Below are 16113 nucleotides of genomic sequence, written 5' to 3'. Positions count from 1 at the left end.
ATTACTTTGCATTCGGCAGTGCAAAACATCCTCGGCACACTTTCTCTGTCATTGCAGCACACCTCTCTAACCGTGCAGCATTCCCTCACTGATCCCCTACTGAAAGCACACCACTCCCTCAGTGTAGACCCACAGTACAGACCCCCTGATAGTCCAGTACTGCTTTAGCAGTGCCCTGTGAGCATGCACCATTTCCTAGGTAGTGTCCCCATGGACAGTGCAGAACTCCACCCAGTAAAGCCTTCCTGACTGGGCTCAATCCAACACTGGAGCAACCCACTTTGCTGCGCTGCTTCCACTTTGCAACACTAGCTGTCAGTAACTGAGTGGCCAATTCACCTACCAACCCAGATCGCTTTGGGATGTGGGAGGAAACCAGAGCAAGTCAGAGGAAGTCCACAGAGAGAACGCGACGCCACACAGACAGCACCGGAGGACAAGGTTGGACCTGGGTCACTGGAGCTGAGAGAGTGAACGTGTATAATTCAGCCTTTCCTTCGTTGTTTGGGAACAATTGTCCTCTTGTCAAACAGCCAGTTCACCACTCACATGAGCTGAGAGTAGTTTCACCTTAACTCACTAACTGCATTGTATCAGATTCTCTGGTAGCCTCCTTAATCTGCTGCATCAGTCTCTGACTGACTGGAATACGTCTCGCCACGTTGATGGTCTCAAGCTCAGTCTCCTTTATATTCTTGGATCCATGAGGTGGTCTCTGCTACGAGTGTACCGGCCACATGGGTGTCTTTCCCCAGACAGTGCCACATTTATGTTGTAGGCCTATATCCTCACAAGCATTTTCTCCGACCACTTTGTCGTTCTGTGGAGGTCTTAATTGGCTTAATTGGCATACCTTAATTGGCTTATGATTGATCAAAGTACAGACACACTTCTCCCCAGTTGTATTTGTGAAACTTCTCCAGTCCAAAGCATGTGGTTTCTTCTCAATTTGGATGTAAATTGAGAAGTATGTAATTCTCCATATCTGTCAGAGTTGTGCACGAGTATGCCATCAGCTGACCCTCCTGCAAGAGCATAGCTGTAAGGGTGTGCCTGTATCAGTGTATTGTAGTACTTCCAAATGTGACACCCTTCTGGTGTACTATGATGACACCCACTTCATTTTTGGGTTCAGTACCTTCAGAGAGCATTTCCCAGCCAGCTTCAATGCTGTCTTGTTATACAGCCGCAGCACATGACTTGTAATATCCTTCGGAATGATTTAATTGCATTGCCTTGAGATTGGTGGTTTGCTTCAGAAGGACATAAGGGAGGGAGAGAGTTACGTAGACACGGTGCATCAGGTGACAGTCACCCCCCTTAGTGTAGGTACATCTGAGGTTCAGGAGACAGATAGAATGGTGACGGTCAGGGGAGGGAAGAGGAAGAAGAAGTCAGGCAGGCAGGCAGGACAGAGAGCCCCAGAGGCTGTTCCCCTCAGTAACAAGTTTTCTGCCTTGGAAGCTGTTGAGGGGGATGACCTGCAGGGGCCTAGCTGCAGTTACCAGGTCTCTGGCACTGGGACTGGTACTGCTGCTCAGAAGGGAAGGGTGGGAAAGAGACATGCGGTAGTGATAGGGGACTCGATAGTCAGGGAAACAGACAGGAGGTTCTGTGGCAGTGAGCATGAATCCCGGATGGTATGTTGCCTCCCAGGTGCCAGGGTCCGGGATGTCACTGATCGGGTCCATAGAATTCTTGAGTGGGAGGGAGAGCAGCCAGAAGTTGTGGTCCATATTGGCACCAATGACATAGGTAGGAAGGGGGATGAGGTCCTGAAGAGTGAGTTCAGGGAGCTAGGCAGAAAATTGAGGAACAGGACCTCAAGGGTAGCAATCTCGGGATTGCTGCCAGTGCCACGTGATAGTGAAGGTAGGAATAGAAGGAGGTGGCAGATAAATGTGTGGCTGAGAAGTTGGTGCTGGAGGGAGGGTTTTAGATTTCTGGATCATTGGGATCTCTTCTCGGGAATGTGGGACCTGTACAGAGAGGACGGGTTACACCCGAACCAGAAGGGGCCAATATCCTTGCGGCGAGATTTGCTAAGGTGGTACAGGAGGGTTTAAACTAGTTTGTGAGGGGGAAGGGAACCAGAGGAGTAGGTCAGAGGAAGAAGGGGATGGGGAAAAGTTAGATCAAACAGGTAGAGAGGCTTTGGGGAAGGAGAAGCAGAATACAGGCTGTAAAAGTAGTAAGGTAGATGGACTGAAGTGTGTTTATTTAAATGCAAGAAGTGTCCGGAATAAGGGGGATGAACTGAGGTCTTGGATAAATATGGGGGACTCTGATATCGTGGCTATTACTGAGACGTGGCTGACGTCAGGAGAGGAGTGGATATTGAATATTCCTGGTTTTCGGTGTTTTAAGAGGGATAGGGAAGGGGGGAGAAGAGGTGGAGGGGTGGCGATACTGGTCAGGGACACTGTTACGGCTGTGGAAAAGATGGATGTTGTAGAAGGATCATCTCTGGAGTCCGTATGGGTGGAGTTAAGGAACAAGAAAGGAGCAGTTACTCTACTGGGAGTATTCTATAGGCCCCCCAGTAGCAGTAGAGATATAGAGGAGCAGATTGGCAGGCAGTGTTTGGAGAGAAGCAGAAATAACAGGGTTGTTATAATGGGAGACTTCAACTTCCCAAATATAGACTGGAACCTGCTTAGTGCCAAAGGTTTAGATGGGACGGAATTTGTTAAATGTGTCCAGGAGGGATTCCTGACGCAGTATGTCGACAGGCCGACTAGAGGGAATGCCATGCTAGATCTAGTTTTAGGAAATGAACCGGGACAGGTGAAGGATCTATTGGTGGGTGAGCATTTGGGGGACAGTGATCATTGCTCCATAACCTTTAAAATTGTCACGGACAGGGACAGGTGCAGAGAGGACAAGAGGTTTTTCAATTGGGGAAGGGCGAACTACGAGGCTATAAGGAGAGAACTTGGGAGTGTAAATTGGGATGTCCTTTTTGAAGGAAAATGTACCATGGGGATGTGGTCGATATTCAGGGATCTTATGCAGGATGTTAGGGATAAATATGTCCCGGTGAGGCAGAGAAGGAATGGCAGGGTGAAGGAACCGTGGGTGACGAGAGAGGTGGAACGACTAGTTAGGGAGAAGAAGGTAGCATACATGAGGTATAAGCAGCAAGGTTCAGACAGGGCCCGTGAGGAATATAGGGTAGCGAGGAAGGAACTTAAGAAAGGGCTGAGGAGAGCTAGAAGGGGACATGAAAAGGCTTTGGCTAGTAGGGTTAAGGAAAATCCCAAGGCCTTTTTCAAGTACGTGAAGGGTAGGCGGATGGCTAGGGTGAAGGTAGGTCCGATTAAGGACAAAGGTGGGAGAATTTGCCTGGAGGCGGCGGAAGTGGGAGAAGTTCTCAATGAGTACTTCTCTTCGGTATTCACCAGGGAGAGGGGTCTTGATGATGCGGAAGGGAGTGCTGGTAGGGGTAATGTTCTCGAGGTTGTAGATATCAAGAGAGAGGATGTGTTGAAGTTGTTAAATAATATTAAGACAGATAAATCTCCGGGGCCTGACGGGATTTTCCCCAGGCTGCTTCGAGAGGCTAGGGAGGAGATTGTTGAACCGCTGGTAAGGATCTTTGAGTCCTCGTTGTCTACGGGGGTGGTGCCGGAGGATTGGAGGATTGCGAATGTGGTCCCCTTGTTCAAAAAAGGTAATAGGGATAGGCCAGGGAATTATAGACCGGTGAGTCTCACGTCTGTGGTGGGTAAGCTGTTAGAAAGGATTCTAAGGGATAGGATTTATGAACACCTAGAGAATCATGGACTGATTAGGGACAGCCAGCATGGCTTTGTGAAGGGAAGATCTTGCCTCACAAGCCTGATAGAGTTCTTTGAGGAGGTGACCAGGAAGATTGATGAGGGCAGTGTGGTGGATGTGGTTTACATGGATTTTAGTAAGGCATTTGATAAGGTTCCTCATGGTAGGCTTCTTCAGAAGGTCAGAGGCCAAGGGATCCAAGGAAGCTTGGCTGTGTGGATTAGGAATCGGCTTGCATGTAGAAAGCAGAGGGTTGTGGTGGAAGGAGTGCCCTCGGATTGGAAGGCAGTGACTAGTGGTGTCCCACAGGGATCGGTTCTGGGACCTCTACTTTTTGTGATATTTATAGATGACTTAGATGAGGGGGTGGAGGGCTGGGTTAGTAGGTTTGCAGACGACACTAAGATAGGCGGTGTGGTGGATAGTGTGGAGGGCTGTCGGAGCTTACAGAGGGATATTGATAGGATGCAGAGCTGGGCTGACAAGTGGCAGATGGAGTTCAATCCGGAGAAGTGTGAGGTGGTACACTTTGGAAGGACAAACTCCAGGGCAGAGTACAGGGTAAACGGCAAGGTACTTGGCAGTGTGGAGGAGCAGAGGGTTCTGGGGGTTCATATTCACAGTTCATTGAAAGTTGCCTCACAGGTGGAAAGAGCAGTTAAGAAGGCCAATGGGATGTTGGCTTTCATAAATCGCGGGATTGAGTTTAAGAGCCGTGAGGTTATGATGAAGCTTTACAAAACTCTAGTTAGGCCACATTTAAAGTACTGTGTTCAGTTCTGGTCGCCTCATTATAGGAAGGATGTGGAGGCATTGGAGAGGGTGCAGAGGAGATTTACCAGGATGCTGCCTGGATTGGAGGGTATTGAATATGAGGAGAGGCTTAAGGTGCTAGGGCTTTATTCACTGGAAAGGAGGAGGATGAGAGGAGACATGATAGAGGTATATAAAATATTGAGAGGAATAGATAGAGTAGACAGCCAGCGCCTCCTTCCCAGGGCACCAATGCTCAAGACGAGAGGTCATGGCTTTAAGGTTATGGGTGGGAGGTTCAGGGGAGATGTCAGGGGGAGGTTTTTCACCCAGAGAGTGGTTGGTGCATGGAATGCACTGCCTGGGGTGGTGGTGGAGGCAGATACATTGAACAGGTTCAAGAGCTTGTTGGATAGGCATATGGAGGAATGTGAGATAGAGGGATATGCGGGAGGAAGGGGTTAGGTAGTGTGAGGGTGGTCTGATGGACGGCACGACACGGTGGGCCGAAGGGCCTGTTTTGTGCTGTATGGTTCTATGGTTCTATGGACATAACATGCTGCTTCCAAATCAAGTTGAATTGTCAGTGCCTTTGCACTGACATCTTACACAGATACATCTTGCAGGTGTTTTTTCACTGAACCGGTCCCTGCACAGCCCATATTGTTCACTTCGTGGACTTCCGACCTCCTCAATTGAGCACAGTTTGTAGGAATGATTTTCCCATCTGCAGGTCATTTTTTTTCCTTCAAGAGCTCATGTTGCTGCCCACTAGCAATATCCAAGCAACCTTGGCTGTACTTTCCCTGCTCTGTCTGTTGTCTGGTGCTTCACCGCATGTCCTTCCTGCTGTTGGCCACTCACCATCTCTAACCTGCCTTCGGATAGCTCCACAGTTTGAATATCTGTATATACTTTTCCCAGAGGTGACTCTGTCTCACATCATAGCTCTTCTCTCAGGCTGGATTCCCTGATTGCTTAAGTAATCCAACGTCTGATGAACCAGTCTGTCAAATCTTCCAAATTGCAAACGTCTTCTAGAAATCTTAGCGCCATTAAGAATGTATCAATTCTGCGTGATCCTGGTGGTGATCATCTGTTCCAATGTGCTGACAAGGTACTGGTCCTTGAATGGTGCAGTCCTCCTTTAAGGTAGTTCCATCATCGCTGTATCAGTAACTAGTTTCTGCCTCCTGACAGCTCAACTTCAGGGTCTCAACTGTTGGTTACATTTCTTGATTATATGTCTCTCCCTTTGTGATCAATGTAATGTAATAACATTTTTACTTTTGCCTGTTCTGGTTTATCTGCCATAGCCAGCCATATATATAGGGTAAATTTTTCCTTCCACTTTCTCCATTCTTCAGACAGAGTACTTGCCTTGAAATCCAGCTTTATTCGTTCCATTATCTCCTCTCCCAACTGAATCACGCAGTGCACCATCTCTCTGAACACCTGCACCCGTTTCCTCGATTAGAAGAGATCCCACCCACCAAATGGAATCCTAATTTGGGCACAGAGTCAAGACTTTATACTGTCATCAACAGGCAGTTCCAACACCATGTTTCGGCAGGTCAGTCTCGAAGATACTGGAAAACAGTTGGTAATTCAAACTAGCCAACGTGGTACTTTTATCATACAAAGTAAAAGTTACAATGTTAGCTTACTTCCCCAGAGGCAGACAGGCCCTCTGGCTAGATCCATACTACACAATGTTGCACTAACACAGGAAGAAATTGGTTCAGAAAGATGTCTGTGAGGGAGTTTTATGGAAGGAAAATTCAGTCAGTTGATTGAATAATCAGAAATTTTAAAAAAGCTGTTTTTGATCATGGTGACCACAATACTACCAAGTTGTTGAAGACATCCATCTGGTTAAGTACCATTCTTTAGATGAGGAAATCTGCTATTCTTACCTGGTCCAACCCATATCCACAGCTTGTGGTTGACACTTAGTTGCTCTTTGAATAGCTGTGCAAGCCATTCAGTTGAACCAAATCAGCTTTAAGAGACAATAAAAATTAAACTGGATGGACCATCTGGCATCGGCCTAGGAACCAGATTTAGATACGGCAATTTCCTTCCACACCCAACAGATCTTGCAGAATCCACCACAGATAATGTAGGAAGGATGTGAGTATGTCCTTTTTGCACTCTTTCCAGTTTACAAGGATGTTGCCAGGACTTGAGGGACTGACTCATAGGGTTAGACAGGGTGGGCCTTTAATCGTTGGAGCATAGGAGACAGAGGGGTGATCTCATCGAGGTAGATAAGATCATAGATAGGGTGAGGGGTCTTTTCTCCCCCAGGGTTGGGGAAATCGAAAGCTAGAGGACATGCTTTTAAGGTTAGAGGTGAAAGGTTTAATAGGAACCTGAGGGGTTACTTTTTTTTTACAGTAGATGGAACCAGCTGTCAAAGGAAGTGGGTGAGGCAGGTACATTAGATACATTGAAGAAATATGTGGACGGGTATATGGATGACAAGAGTTTAGGGGGATGTGGGCCAAGTGCTGGGAAATGGAATTAGCTTGAATATACATCTTGGTCGGCATGGGCCGAAGGGCCTTTTTCCATGCTGTATGACTCCAAATATCTGGTATCTAATTTTGGGCTGCTGTAGCAGCACAGATTAGTCGCTAGGTGATCAGTGTATGTACAAGGGATAAACCTTCCCGAGCTTCTCCCCTCCAACTTACTTATTGCAGGATGTATCTGTTGACAATCATGGTAGCAGTGGTCACTACACGGCCCTTTTGGAGTCAAAAGTTTGTCTTTGTAGGAAGGGGTATTCTCCATCGTGTTGTGCTAAATGGGACCGTTTGGGAACACATCATGCAGCTCAAAACTGGGTACGGATGGACTGCTGAGGGCCATTGACAGCAGCAGAATTGTATCCCATGATAATCCGTAACCTCGTGGTCGGGCATATTCCTCACTCCATCTTTCCTATAGTGACAAACCAGGGACAAACCCTGGTTTAATGAGCAACACCAGGCATACTTATAAATGAGCTGCCAACCTAGCAAATCTGCAACATGGGCTACACACATGCTAAACAGCAAAGTACAGCATTCAATAGACTGAGCGAGGTGATTAAATCAAAGTTCCGCAGTGCTGCCACGTCCAGTATGAATCCTAGTGGGCAGTCAAACAGCTGAAGGGAGGAGTGAGGGCCATACTCAATCTGCTGGAGGAACTTAGCAGGTCGAGCAGCATCTGTGGGAGGAAAGGAACTGTTGACATTGCCTTTAACAATTCAGTTAGGGGAAAAGCAGATGACAAGTTCTCAAAAAAAATGCCGTTTTTTTCACTTTGAAACAAGATATAACAACACAATAAATAGATAAACATTTAGCCTTTGATGTATCCAACGCTGTTTCTTCACATCATTTAGAAAGGATCTTGAATTGACTGAAGAGATGTGTCTCTGAAGATATGGAACACAGAAGGAAGCCAAGATGGATCATTCACTTGGCAGATCTGCCTTAGGTCAAATGCAAATGCTTTAGACTTGGCCCTCTGGTGGAGGCACAAGAGGCTGCAGATGCTGTCATCTGAAGCAACAATCTGCTGGAGGAACTCAGCGGGATGAGCAGCATCTGTGGGAGGAGAGGAGTGGTCCCGATGCAGGGTTTCGACCCGAAACGTTGCCGATAGCACAGCGCTGGAGACTTGTGATCCAGAACGAGCCACAAAGTTATCCCAGCACAGCTTCAACAATGGCATCCATTGGCACCTACCCAACAATTTTTTAAAAATTGCTCAGTTACGTCCAGCGCTCACCACTCGGTCAGTCTACTTTTAACCTTCAACAAAAGGTGTTGTCATCAGTGCTATCAAGCAGCACTACTCACCAATAACTTGCTCACTGATGCTCATTCTGGGTTTTCGTGGAACCCTCAGCTCCAGATCTCACAGCTCTGGTCCAAACAGAGCTAAGTTCCAAAGATGAGATCAGAGTGACTGCCCTTACTATAAGGGCAGCATTTGATGAAGTGTGGCATCAAGACACCCCCTGGTAAAACTGAAGCCAAAGGGCATCAAAAGGGAGAACTCCTCAGTGGTTGGAATCATACCTCCAGCAATTATCAGCCCCAGGATGTCATTCAGGGCAGTGTCCTAGGCCCAATCATCTCCAGCTGCTTCATCAAATGCCCTCCCTTTTGATCATCAGGTCGGAGGCGGGGACGTTCATTGTGTAACATTCAATTCCATTCACAACTCCTCCGCAAAGTTCATGCCTGATGCAGCAAGACTGAGACGACATTCAGGCAGGGGCTGGCAAGTGATATTCACACCACAAAAGTACCAAGCAGTGACCATCTCCCACAGCAGAAGGTCTAACCACTTAACCTTAATGTTCAATGGGTTTGCCAACACCGAGACCGCCCACACCAACAACCTGAAGATCCCCATTTAACCAGAAGCTGATCCGGATCAGCCACAAATACGTGGCAGCAAGATGTCAAACGTTTGATATGATTCACCTCCTGACTCCCCAAAGCCTTTATAAGGCACAAGACAGGAGTGTGTTGGTGTGTTCTCCACATGCATAGATGAGAATTGTTCCAACAACACTCAAGCAGCTTAATACTATAGAGCCTCATTGATTGCCACTTAAATCTTCACGGTGCACAGGGGCTGCATCTACAAAATGCATTGCAGTTACTTTAATAGACTTATCTTTCTTTTTCAATCTTCTTATTAATTTTCAAATTAGTACAAAATACTATAAATAACATTAGTAATTCTACATATGGTGCAGAGAGATCAGGATAACAATCATAACAGTTAATATATATAATCACAGGGAGTAAAAAAAAGTAATCTAGACCTCCCGCTCTCTTATGAAGTGAACAACTACAAAAGGAAAGATTGAAAAGAAATGAAATTTAATTATAAGAAAGAAGAACCCCCAAATCAAATAAAATATTGATAATAAACCAAAAAAAAACAAAAACTTCAAAACAAAACTGGACTGATATTTCTTCAATTAAAAAGAAGAAATATTATGTCGTCAACTCCGCTCCTCTGCATTCAAGGGCAATTGAGAGGGATCTGAAAAAGGTCTGCTTATATCATATGGAAATATTGAATAAATGGACTCCAAACTTCCTCAAATTTAAGCGAAGGAGCAACAGGGGCCACTCCTAATTTTTTCTAAGTTTAAACATCTAAAGTTTGAGAAAACCACTGAAAAGTGGTGGGAGGTATTGGATCCTTCGAATAGATTTATCTGACAGCACCTCTCAAACCCACCGTCTCTGACACCAAGCAGTGAAAGTGAAGCAGGTGTATGAAACACGACCACCTGCAGATCCCTTTACAAATCACACGCTAACCTGACTTGTAAGTATATCGTCATTCCTCCTTTGCCCCTCAAGTCTGAATCCTGGCGCGCCCCACCCGAGAGCTCCGAGGAGACATCTTAACCACAAAGATTGCGCTGATTCAAGTAGGCATTCACCACCATTCTTCCAAGGATTGTTGGGGATTGGCATTAATATCTTTGCCAGCAACACCCTCACCCACCCAAATGTTAATCCTCCCCTCCCTTAGCCCCTGAGTGGAAGCTCATCTTCACAAAGAAGCACCTAAGGAAACTGGAATTATAGACCAGTTAGACCACATTTGTTGTCAGGAAGTTATTGGAAGTCCCCCCTCTCCCTCTCTGTAACCTTCCCACTAACTACTCAGGCACCACTAACTGATTGATGTGAGTGCTTGATTGAGATATTAGAAGTTGTATTGAAAGCCAACATACAAATAGTGCGTAGAAATTTTAAAATGTGTCAAATTATTTTGTTGGCATTAAAAATTCCTCATGTTTCCCATTTGAGTGTCAAATTGGAGAACAAAATGCCTTACCATAATCATTATCTGCAGACATCCTTCTCACCTGGTCATAACACAGTACCTCAACCTGCAACAAAAGCAGCCAAGAGTTACCACTGAGAACTCAGATGGCATCGAGCCGCAAAAGAGACAGGAGGAAACAGAAAAGAGCGAGAGAAAGCACGAGAGAGAGAGTGTGAAAGAGAGCGAGAGAGGTGAAGCAAGAGAAAGAGCGAGTGAGACATAGAGAAAAAGGGAGAGATAGAAGAGAGAGAGAGGGAGAGAGAGCAGGCTCTTGTGAGGAAAATTCCATTGTACCAACACTCACTTTCATAAGAAATAGCAGAAGTAGGACTCTAGAGCCTGCTCTGTCATTGAATGAGATCATGGCTGAACTAATCTTATCCTCATCTCCACTTTCCTGACTGTTCCCATTAACCATTGACACACATTGTCCAAATATTCAATGCCTCCATCTCCACATCTTTTTTGTGGTTCATGTTATGACTGTGAACTGAGTCACTGGAGAGATACTGAAGCTGGTGATATAAATGGTCTTTATTCATCACAACAGGCAGGCATTCTCCTGGAGACCCTCTCAGTGGAGTCTCCCATACAAAGGTACATCAACTTTTTATCCTCTTAAGATTAAAGATAACAGCAGATGATTCAGTACAATTTCAATAGCTACAATTGCATTGTTTACTTCAATTTTAAATCTGACAATGCTTCCATTGAGTTACACATCTACAATGGGAGACACCTCTGAATGTTCTAACACCTTTACTGGGACAAAGTAATTCCAATAGATGGACTAAAAGCTTCTGAGGGGACACAACCCAGGCACCCAAAATTAACGTTGTGAGGGCTGAGTCACTGAGCGCACCAATATCCCAACTATTGACAGATCATATCTGCCTGTGACCATGTTTGATGTGCTAGCTGACATCAGTCTGATCTGCAAGCTTCCTTGCACTCGGTCACAATGGTGCAGAATAACTTAGCCAGTGTTGCCTGGTCTGATGTAGACCAATTAACACCCCCCCCCCCCCCCCATTGTCTTACGTTTGGCTGATGCATGCCAGAACGTCTCATCATCACATCACTTTGCAAACCCCATCCCTTGAGCAGCCAGCCCCCTGCTATGGGCCAGCAGCCTGTGCTCTGTAGGCAGTGCTGTTTGTTTACAAAGCTGTCCTTTTAACTTCAAACTGATCACAGTTTGCAATTTACATTAAAAACTGAAGACTGGTTCTTGTTTGAACCAACGCCTGGTATATACATATAATTCCATAACTCCTGAATCCCCAACAGTGCAGAATTCCAAAGATTCACTATCCAACGAGAAGAAATTATTCCTCCAGCTTAAATAGGCAACACTTTTTACTGCAACTATATCCCCATTTCTGGGTTCCACCTAGAAAACATCCCCTTAATATCTTGTCAAGCACCTTCATAATTTTGTACACCTAATAAGATCGTTGCTCATTCTCCCAAACTCGGCCTGTTCAAATGTTCCTCCTAAGTCAACATCTTCATTCCAGGAATTATTCCAGGAAATAAACCTTTTCTGAGTTGCCTCCAACACAAGTATATCCCTCCTTAAATAAGGAGACCAAAACTACACACATTAAGGACTGAGCTGAACAGCACCCTTCCCATTGAACATAGACCCAAGCTATCATGCTGTTTATTCAACCTAAGCAATGGAAAACCACCACTTCAGTATTACTGGACACGTTTCTACAGAAAACAGCACCATGCTTTCCAACACAAGCATAAAAAGTTTTAATAATGTGTGTACCATATGTTGTCTTAAGCAAAAGAACACTGTTTATTGAAATTCAATATCTGGGAGACCAACACAATTTAACAACTGAATTGTACTTATCAAACGCAGTTCTGGGAGCACGTGCAGTGTTTATTAAATACAGGCGCAGGGCTCTACAGTAATATGTTCTCCAACTCAAACCAGGGAGACAGCTGTGTCCTGGTTAATATTACACACAGTCCTGATGACTTACAGCAACATGTTTACCAGTCAGTCAACAGTCCTGGGGAACTAATCCATCCCTGTGTAGTAAAAACACTCTTGGCACCTACAGTGTTGTTTCTCAAACCCAGACCTGAGTGACACTGCACCAAAATACTCAGAGCTAAGAAGTCCAAGTAATCTGAATTGCTCCATTTTTGGCTGGTATGGATATAATGGACCAAAAGGCTTCCTTCTATGCCTTGCTCATTCAAGTGCCTGTCTGAATATCTCTTAAACGCAGTGATGTATCTGATCCCATCACCTCCTCTGCCAGTGAGTTCCAGATGTCAACCATTCTCCAAGTAAAAAAAACTTTCCCCTCAGATCCCCTTTAAAACTCCTCCCTCTCACCTTAAAAAGATACTGATTATTTACCTCTCTATGCCTCTTACAATTTTCTATACTTCTGTCAGGTCACTCCCCAGCCTCCTTTACTCCTGGGTAAACAAACCCAATCTATCCAAATCTCTCCCCAGAACTAAGATCCTCCAATCCAGGCAACATCCTGGTGAATCTCCTCTGCACTCTCTTCAGCGCAATTACCTCCTTCCTATAGTGTGCTGACCAGAGATGTACAGGATACTCCAAATACAGAATAACCAGTTTTGTAAAGTTGCAATATAATGTCCCAATTTTTATACTCTGCGCCCTAACCTATGAAGGCAAGCATGCCATGCACCATCTTCACCACCTTATTCATCTGTGTTGCCACTTTCATGGAACAATGGACTTGAACCCCAGGTCTCTCTATCATCAACATTCCTTAGCACCCTACCATTCACTGTAAATGTCCTACCCCTTTTTGACTTCCCAATATGCATCACCTTGCACTTATTGGGACTAAATTCCATCTTCCAATGCTCCGCCTAACTTTCCACCTGATCCATATCCTGCTGTGGCCTTAAACAACCTTCCCCACCGTCCACAACACCACCAACTTTTGTGGTACCTGAAAACTTGCCACTTATTCCTCCTACCCTCACAACCAAGTCATTGATACATACCACAAATCACAAGGGGCCCAACACCGATCCCTGCATTGATCACGGACTTCCAATCAGAAAAGCATGCTGCCACCACTAACTACCCTCTGCCTCCTGTCACCAAGTCAATTTTGGATCCAATTAGCCAGCTCACTTTGGACTCCACGTGCCTTAACCTTCTGGACCAGCCTACCATGTGGGAACTCGTCAAATGCCTCACTGAAGTCCATAAAGGCAGCGCGGTAGCCGTTGTCTATTCTTCCTGGTTATCTTCTCAAAAAATTCTGTAAAAGATAGCTGGGAATGCAAGGGTTAACGACTGGCAGTGTAAGAGTTAATGGTATGCTTCTCATTGTCAGCTTCTTCCCATGGTAAAGAATTACCTCAGCCATGGGGTGGTTATAGTTATGGCTGAAAGTGAGGGCCAGGTATGGGTAAGGAAGACATAGACATATCTTGTTTTGCTAAAGCTTACTATAAGCAATTACTGTAGTGAGCGCAACTTCCCACAAAGGTTTCTCACAAAGTGGGTATAAAAGACGCACACTAGCCAAGGCAGCTTTGAGTGGGGTCAGTACAGAGCTCGGGTTACACTGTTTCCTCTTTCTCTGTATCCCCCACTCCCGCTAACGTTAAATTAATAAAGCATTGATCGTAAGTTCTTTGGTTCTGCTGTTGTCTGATTTATTACAGAGCGCGGGTCGACTTTTACAACTCAAATTAGTGAGGCAGGACTTCCCCTACACAAACGCAAAGTGACTTTTATGGATCGGCCCCTGTCTTTCCAAATGTATATAAAATCCTATCCCTTTGGAATTTCTCCAATAATTTCCCTACCACTGATGTAAGGCTCAACAGCTTATCCCTGCTGCCCTTAAAGGAAGATTTGATCACAATATCTCAGTGAAGACAAGTGCCTCCAGCAACAGACAGGAGGAGGGCGCTTCTCCTCCTGACTGATATTGGTGGCGCTTGATGGAACCCGAGAATTGGGTATATGGGTGTAGTGGGCAACTTGACAGAGTGAAGTACAGCAGGGTCTACGCGTGCAGATAGCTCAACAGCTGTGAAAGCCGATGGACTACTGGAAAATGTGCCGCAAAATGCAGAAGTGAAAATTTTCACCTTCAGCAGCTGTGAAGGTAGGCAAGAAATGCCGCAGACTACGGTCTCCAATCCTCCCTGTCATAGGGCCAAGACTCATTCTCTCCTGTTTAACAGGCATGGTAATGTAGCGGTTAGCTTAATGCTTTACAGCGCCAGCGACCCGGGTTCAATTCCCGCCGTTGTCTGTAAGGAGTTTGTACGTTCTCCCCGTGTCTGTGTGGGTTTCCTCCGGGTGCTCCGGTTTCCTCCAACATTCCAATGATGTACGGGTTAGGAAGTTGTGGGCGTGCCATGTTGGCGCCAGAAGCGTGGCGACACTTGCGGGCTGCCCCCAGAACACTCTATGCAAAAGATGCATTTCACTGTGCATTTCGATGTACATGTGACTAATAAAGAGATCTTTTAATTTGAAGCCTTTTTATGAAGCTTCAATATCTAAGATTTATGGTAGATTATCAGGAACGAATAAGGTCCCTTTAGACAAAATTAAAAATGCTTGGGAACGTGATCTGCAGATTTCAATTTCTGAGGAAACTTGGAATCAAATTTTTAAACTGGTTAATACTTCATCATTATGTGCGCGTCACTCTCTCCTTCAATTTAAAGTGGTTCATAGAGTTCACCTGTCCAAAGACAAGTTATTGCGTTTCTATTCAGATATATCTCCTTATTGTGATAAATGCAATAAAGCTGAGGCTTCTTTAATTCATATGTTTTGGTCATGTCTGAGTCTGGAAAAATACTGGATAGAGGTACTTCAAACCTTTTCCGTACTTTTTAAAATAAATTTTAAGCCAAATCCTTTAACTGCATTATTCGGGATTGTTGGAGAAAAAGATATAATTCCGGAGACTTCTGACTTACACATATTGGCCTCCATTTCTCTTATAGCCAGGACGGCCGTATTGCTTAAATGGAAGGAAACTACTCCCCTCACTCATGCTCAATGGTTACGGGATGTTATGTCATATCTAAATTTAGAGAAGATCCGTTGTTCTATTTCTGGATCTATTCTGAACTTCCAAATATTATGGGGACTTTTTTGAACTACTTTCAAAACCACTGATTCGGCGCTTAAAGTACAGATGTTGGCCAATACTACTATGTCTTTAGGAAGTTACTAAACAGCTTTGGTTTTGGTTGTGGGGTTAGATTTTTTTTATAATAAAATTATTCCAACTTATCAATAGTAATTAGTTTTCATTTTTATTTATTAATATGAAGCATTGTGATTTTTAACGTGATTCAATACAATCTATTTTGTAACATTTTGGTTTTTTTCCTTTGTTTCATGTACTTTGTACTTTTTATTTGGAATTAATAAAAATATTGAAAAAGAAAGAAAGAAAGATATCTTATCTTAAGTTGGTGTGCAATAGAGTATAGAACAATACGGCACCAGAACAGGTCCTTTGGCCTCCGATGTCTGTGCCAACCATAATGCCAATCCAAACTAATCCCACCTGCCTGCACACGGTCTATTTCCCTCCATTCCCTGCCTGTTCATGTCCCTGTCTAAAGGAGTCTTAAACATTGTTATCATATTGCTTTCACCAGCTCCCTTAGCAGCATGTTTTCCAGGTACCTACCACACTCTGTGTAAATAGCTTGCCTTGT

At 44.8% G+C, this 16113-nt stretch overlaps 1 protein-coding gene across 1 annotated transcript in view; it reads right to left on the bottom strand.

Annotated features, from left to right (window-relative positions):
- The window catches only part of LOC127577689 (oxysterols receptor LXR-alpha-like), an 88890-nt gene that overhangs the window by 25251 nt on the left and 47526 nt on the right, over positions 1 to 16113 (bottom strand). Inside the window, 1 exon segment of the mRNA XM_052029125.1 lies at positions 10405 to 10459. Coding sequence (XP_051885085.1) covers positions 10405 to 10413 — 9 coding nt within the window. The 5' untranslated portion in view covers positions 10414 to 10459.

Source organism: Pristis pectinata, chromosome 14, assembly GCF_009764475.1.
Source record: "Pristis pectinata isolate sPriPec2 chromosome 14, sPriPec2.1.pri, whole genome shotgun sequence".
NCBI classification, from domain to species: domain Eukaryota; kingdom Metazoa; phylum Chordata; class Chondrichthyes; order Rhinopristiformes; family Pristidae; genus Pristis; species Pristis pectinata.
This window is presented reverse-complemented; position numbering and strand designations above follow the sequence as displayed.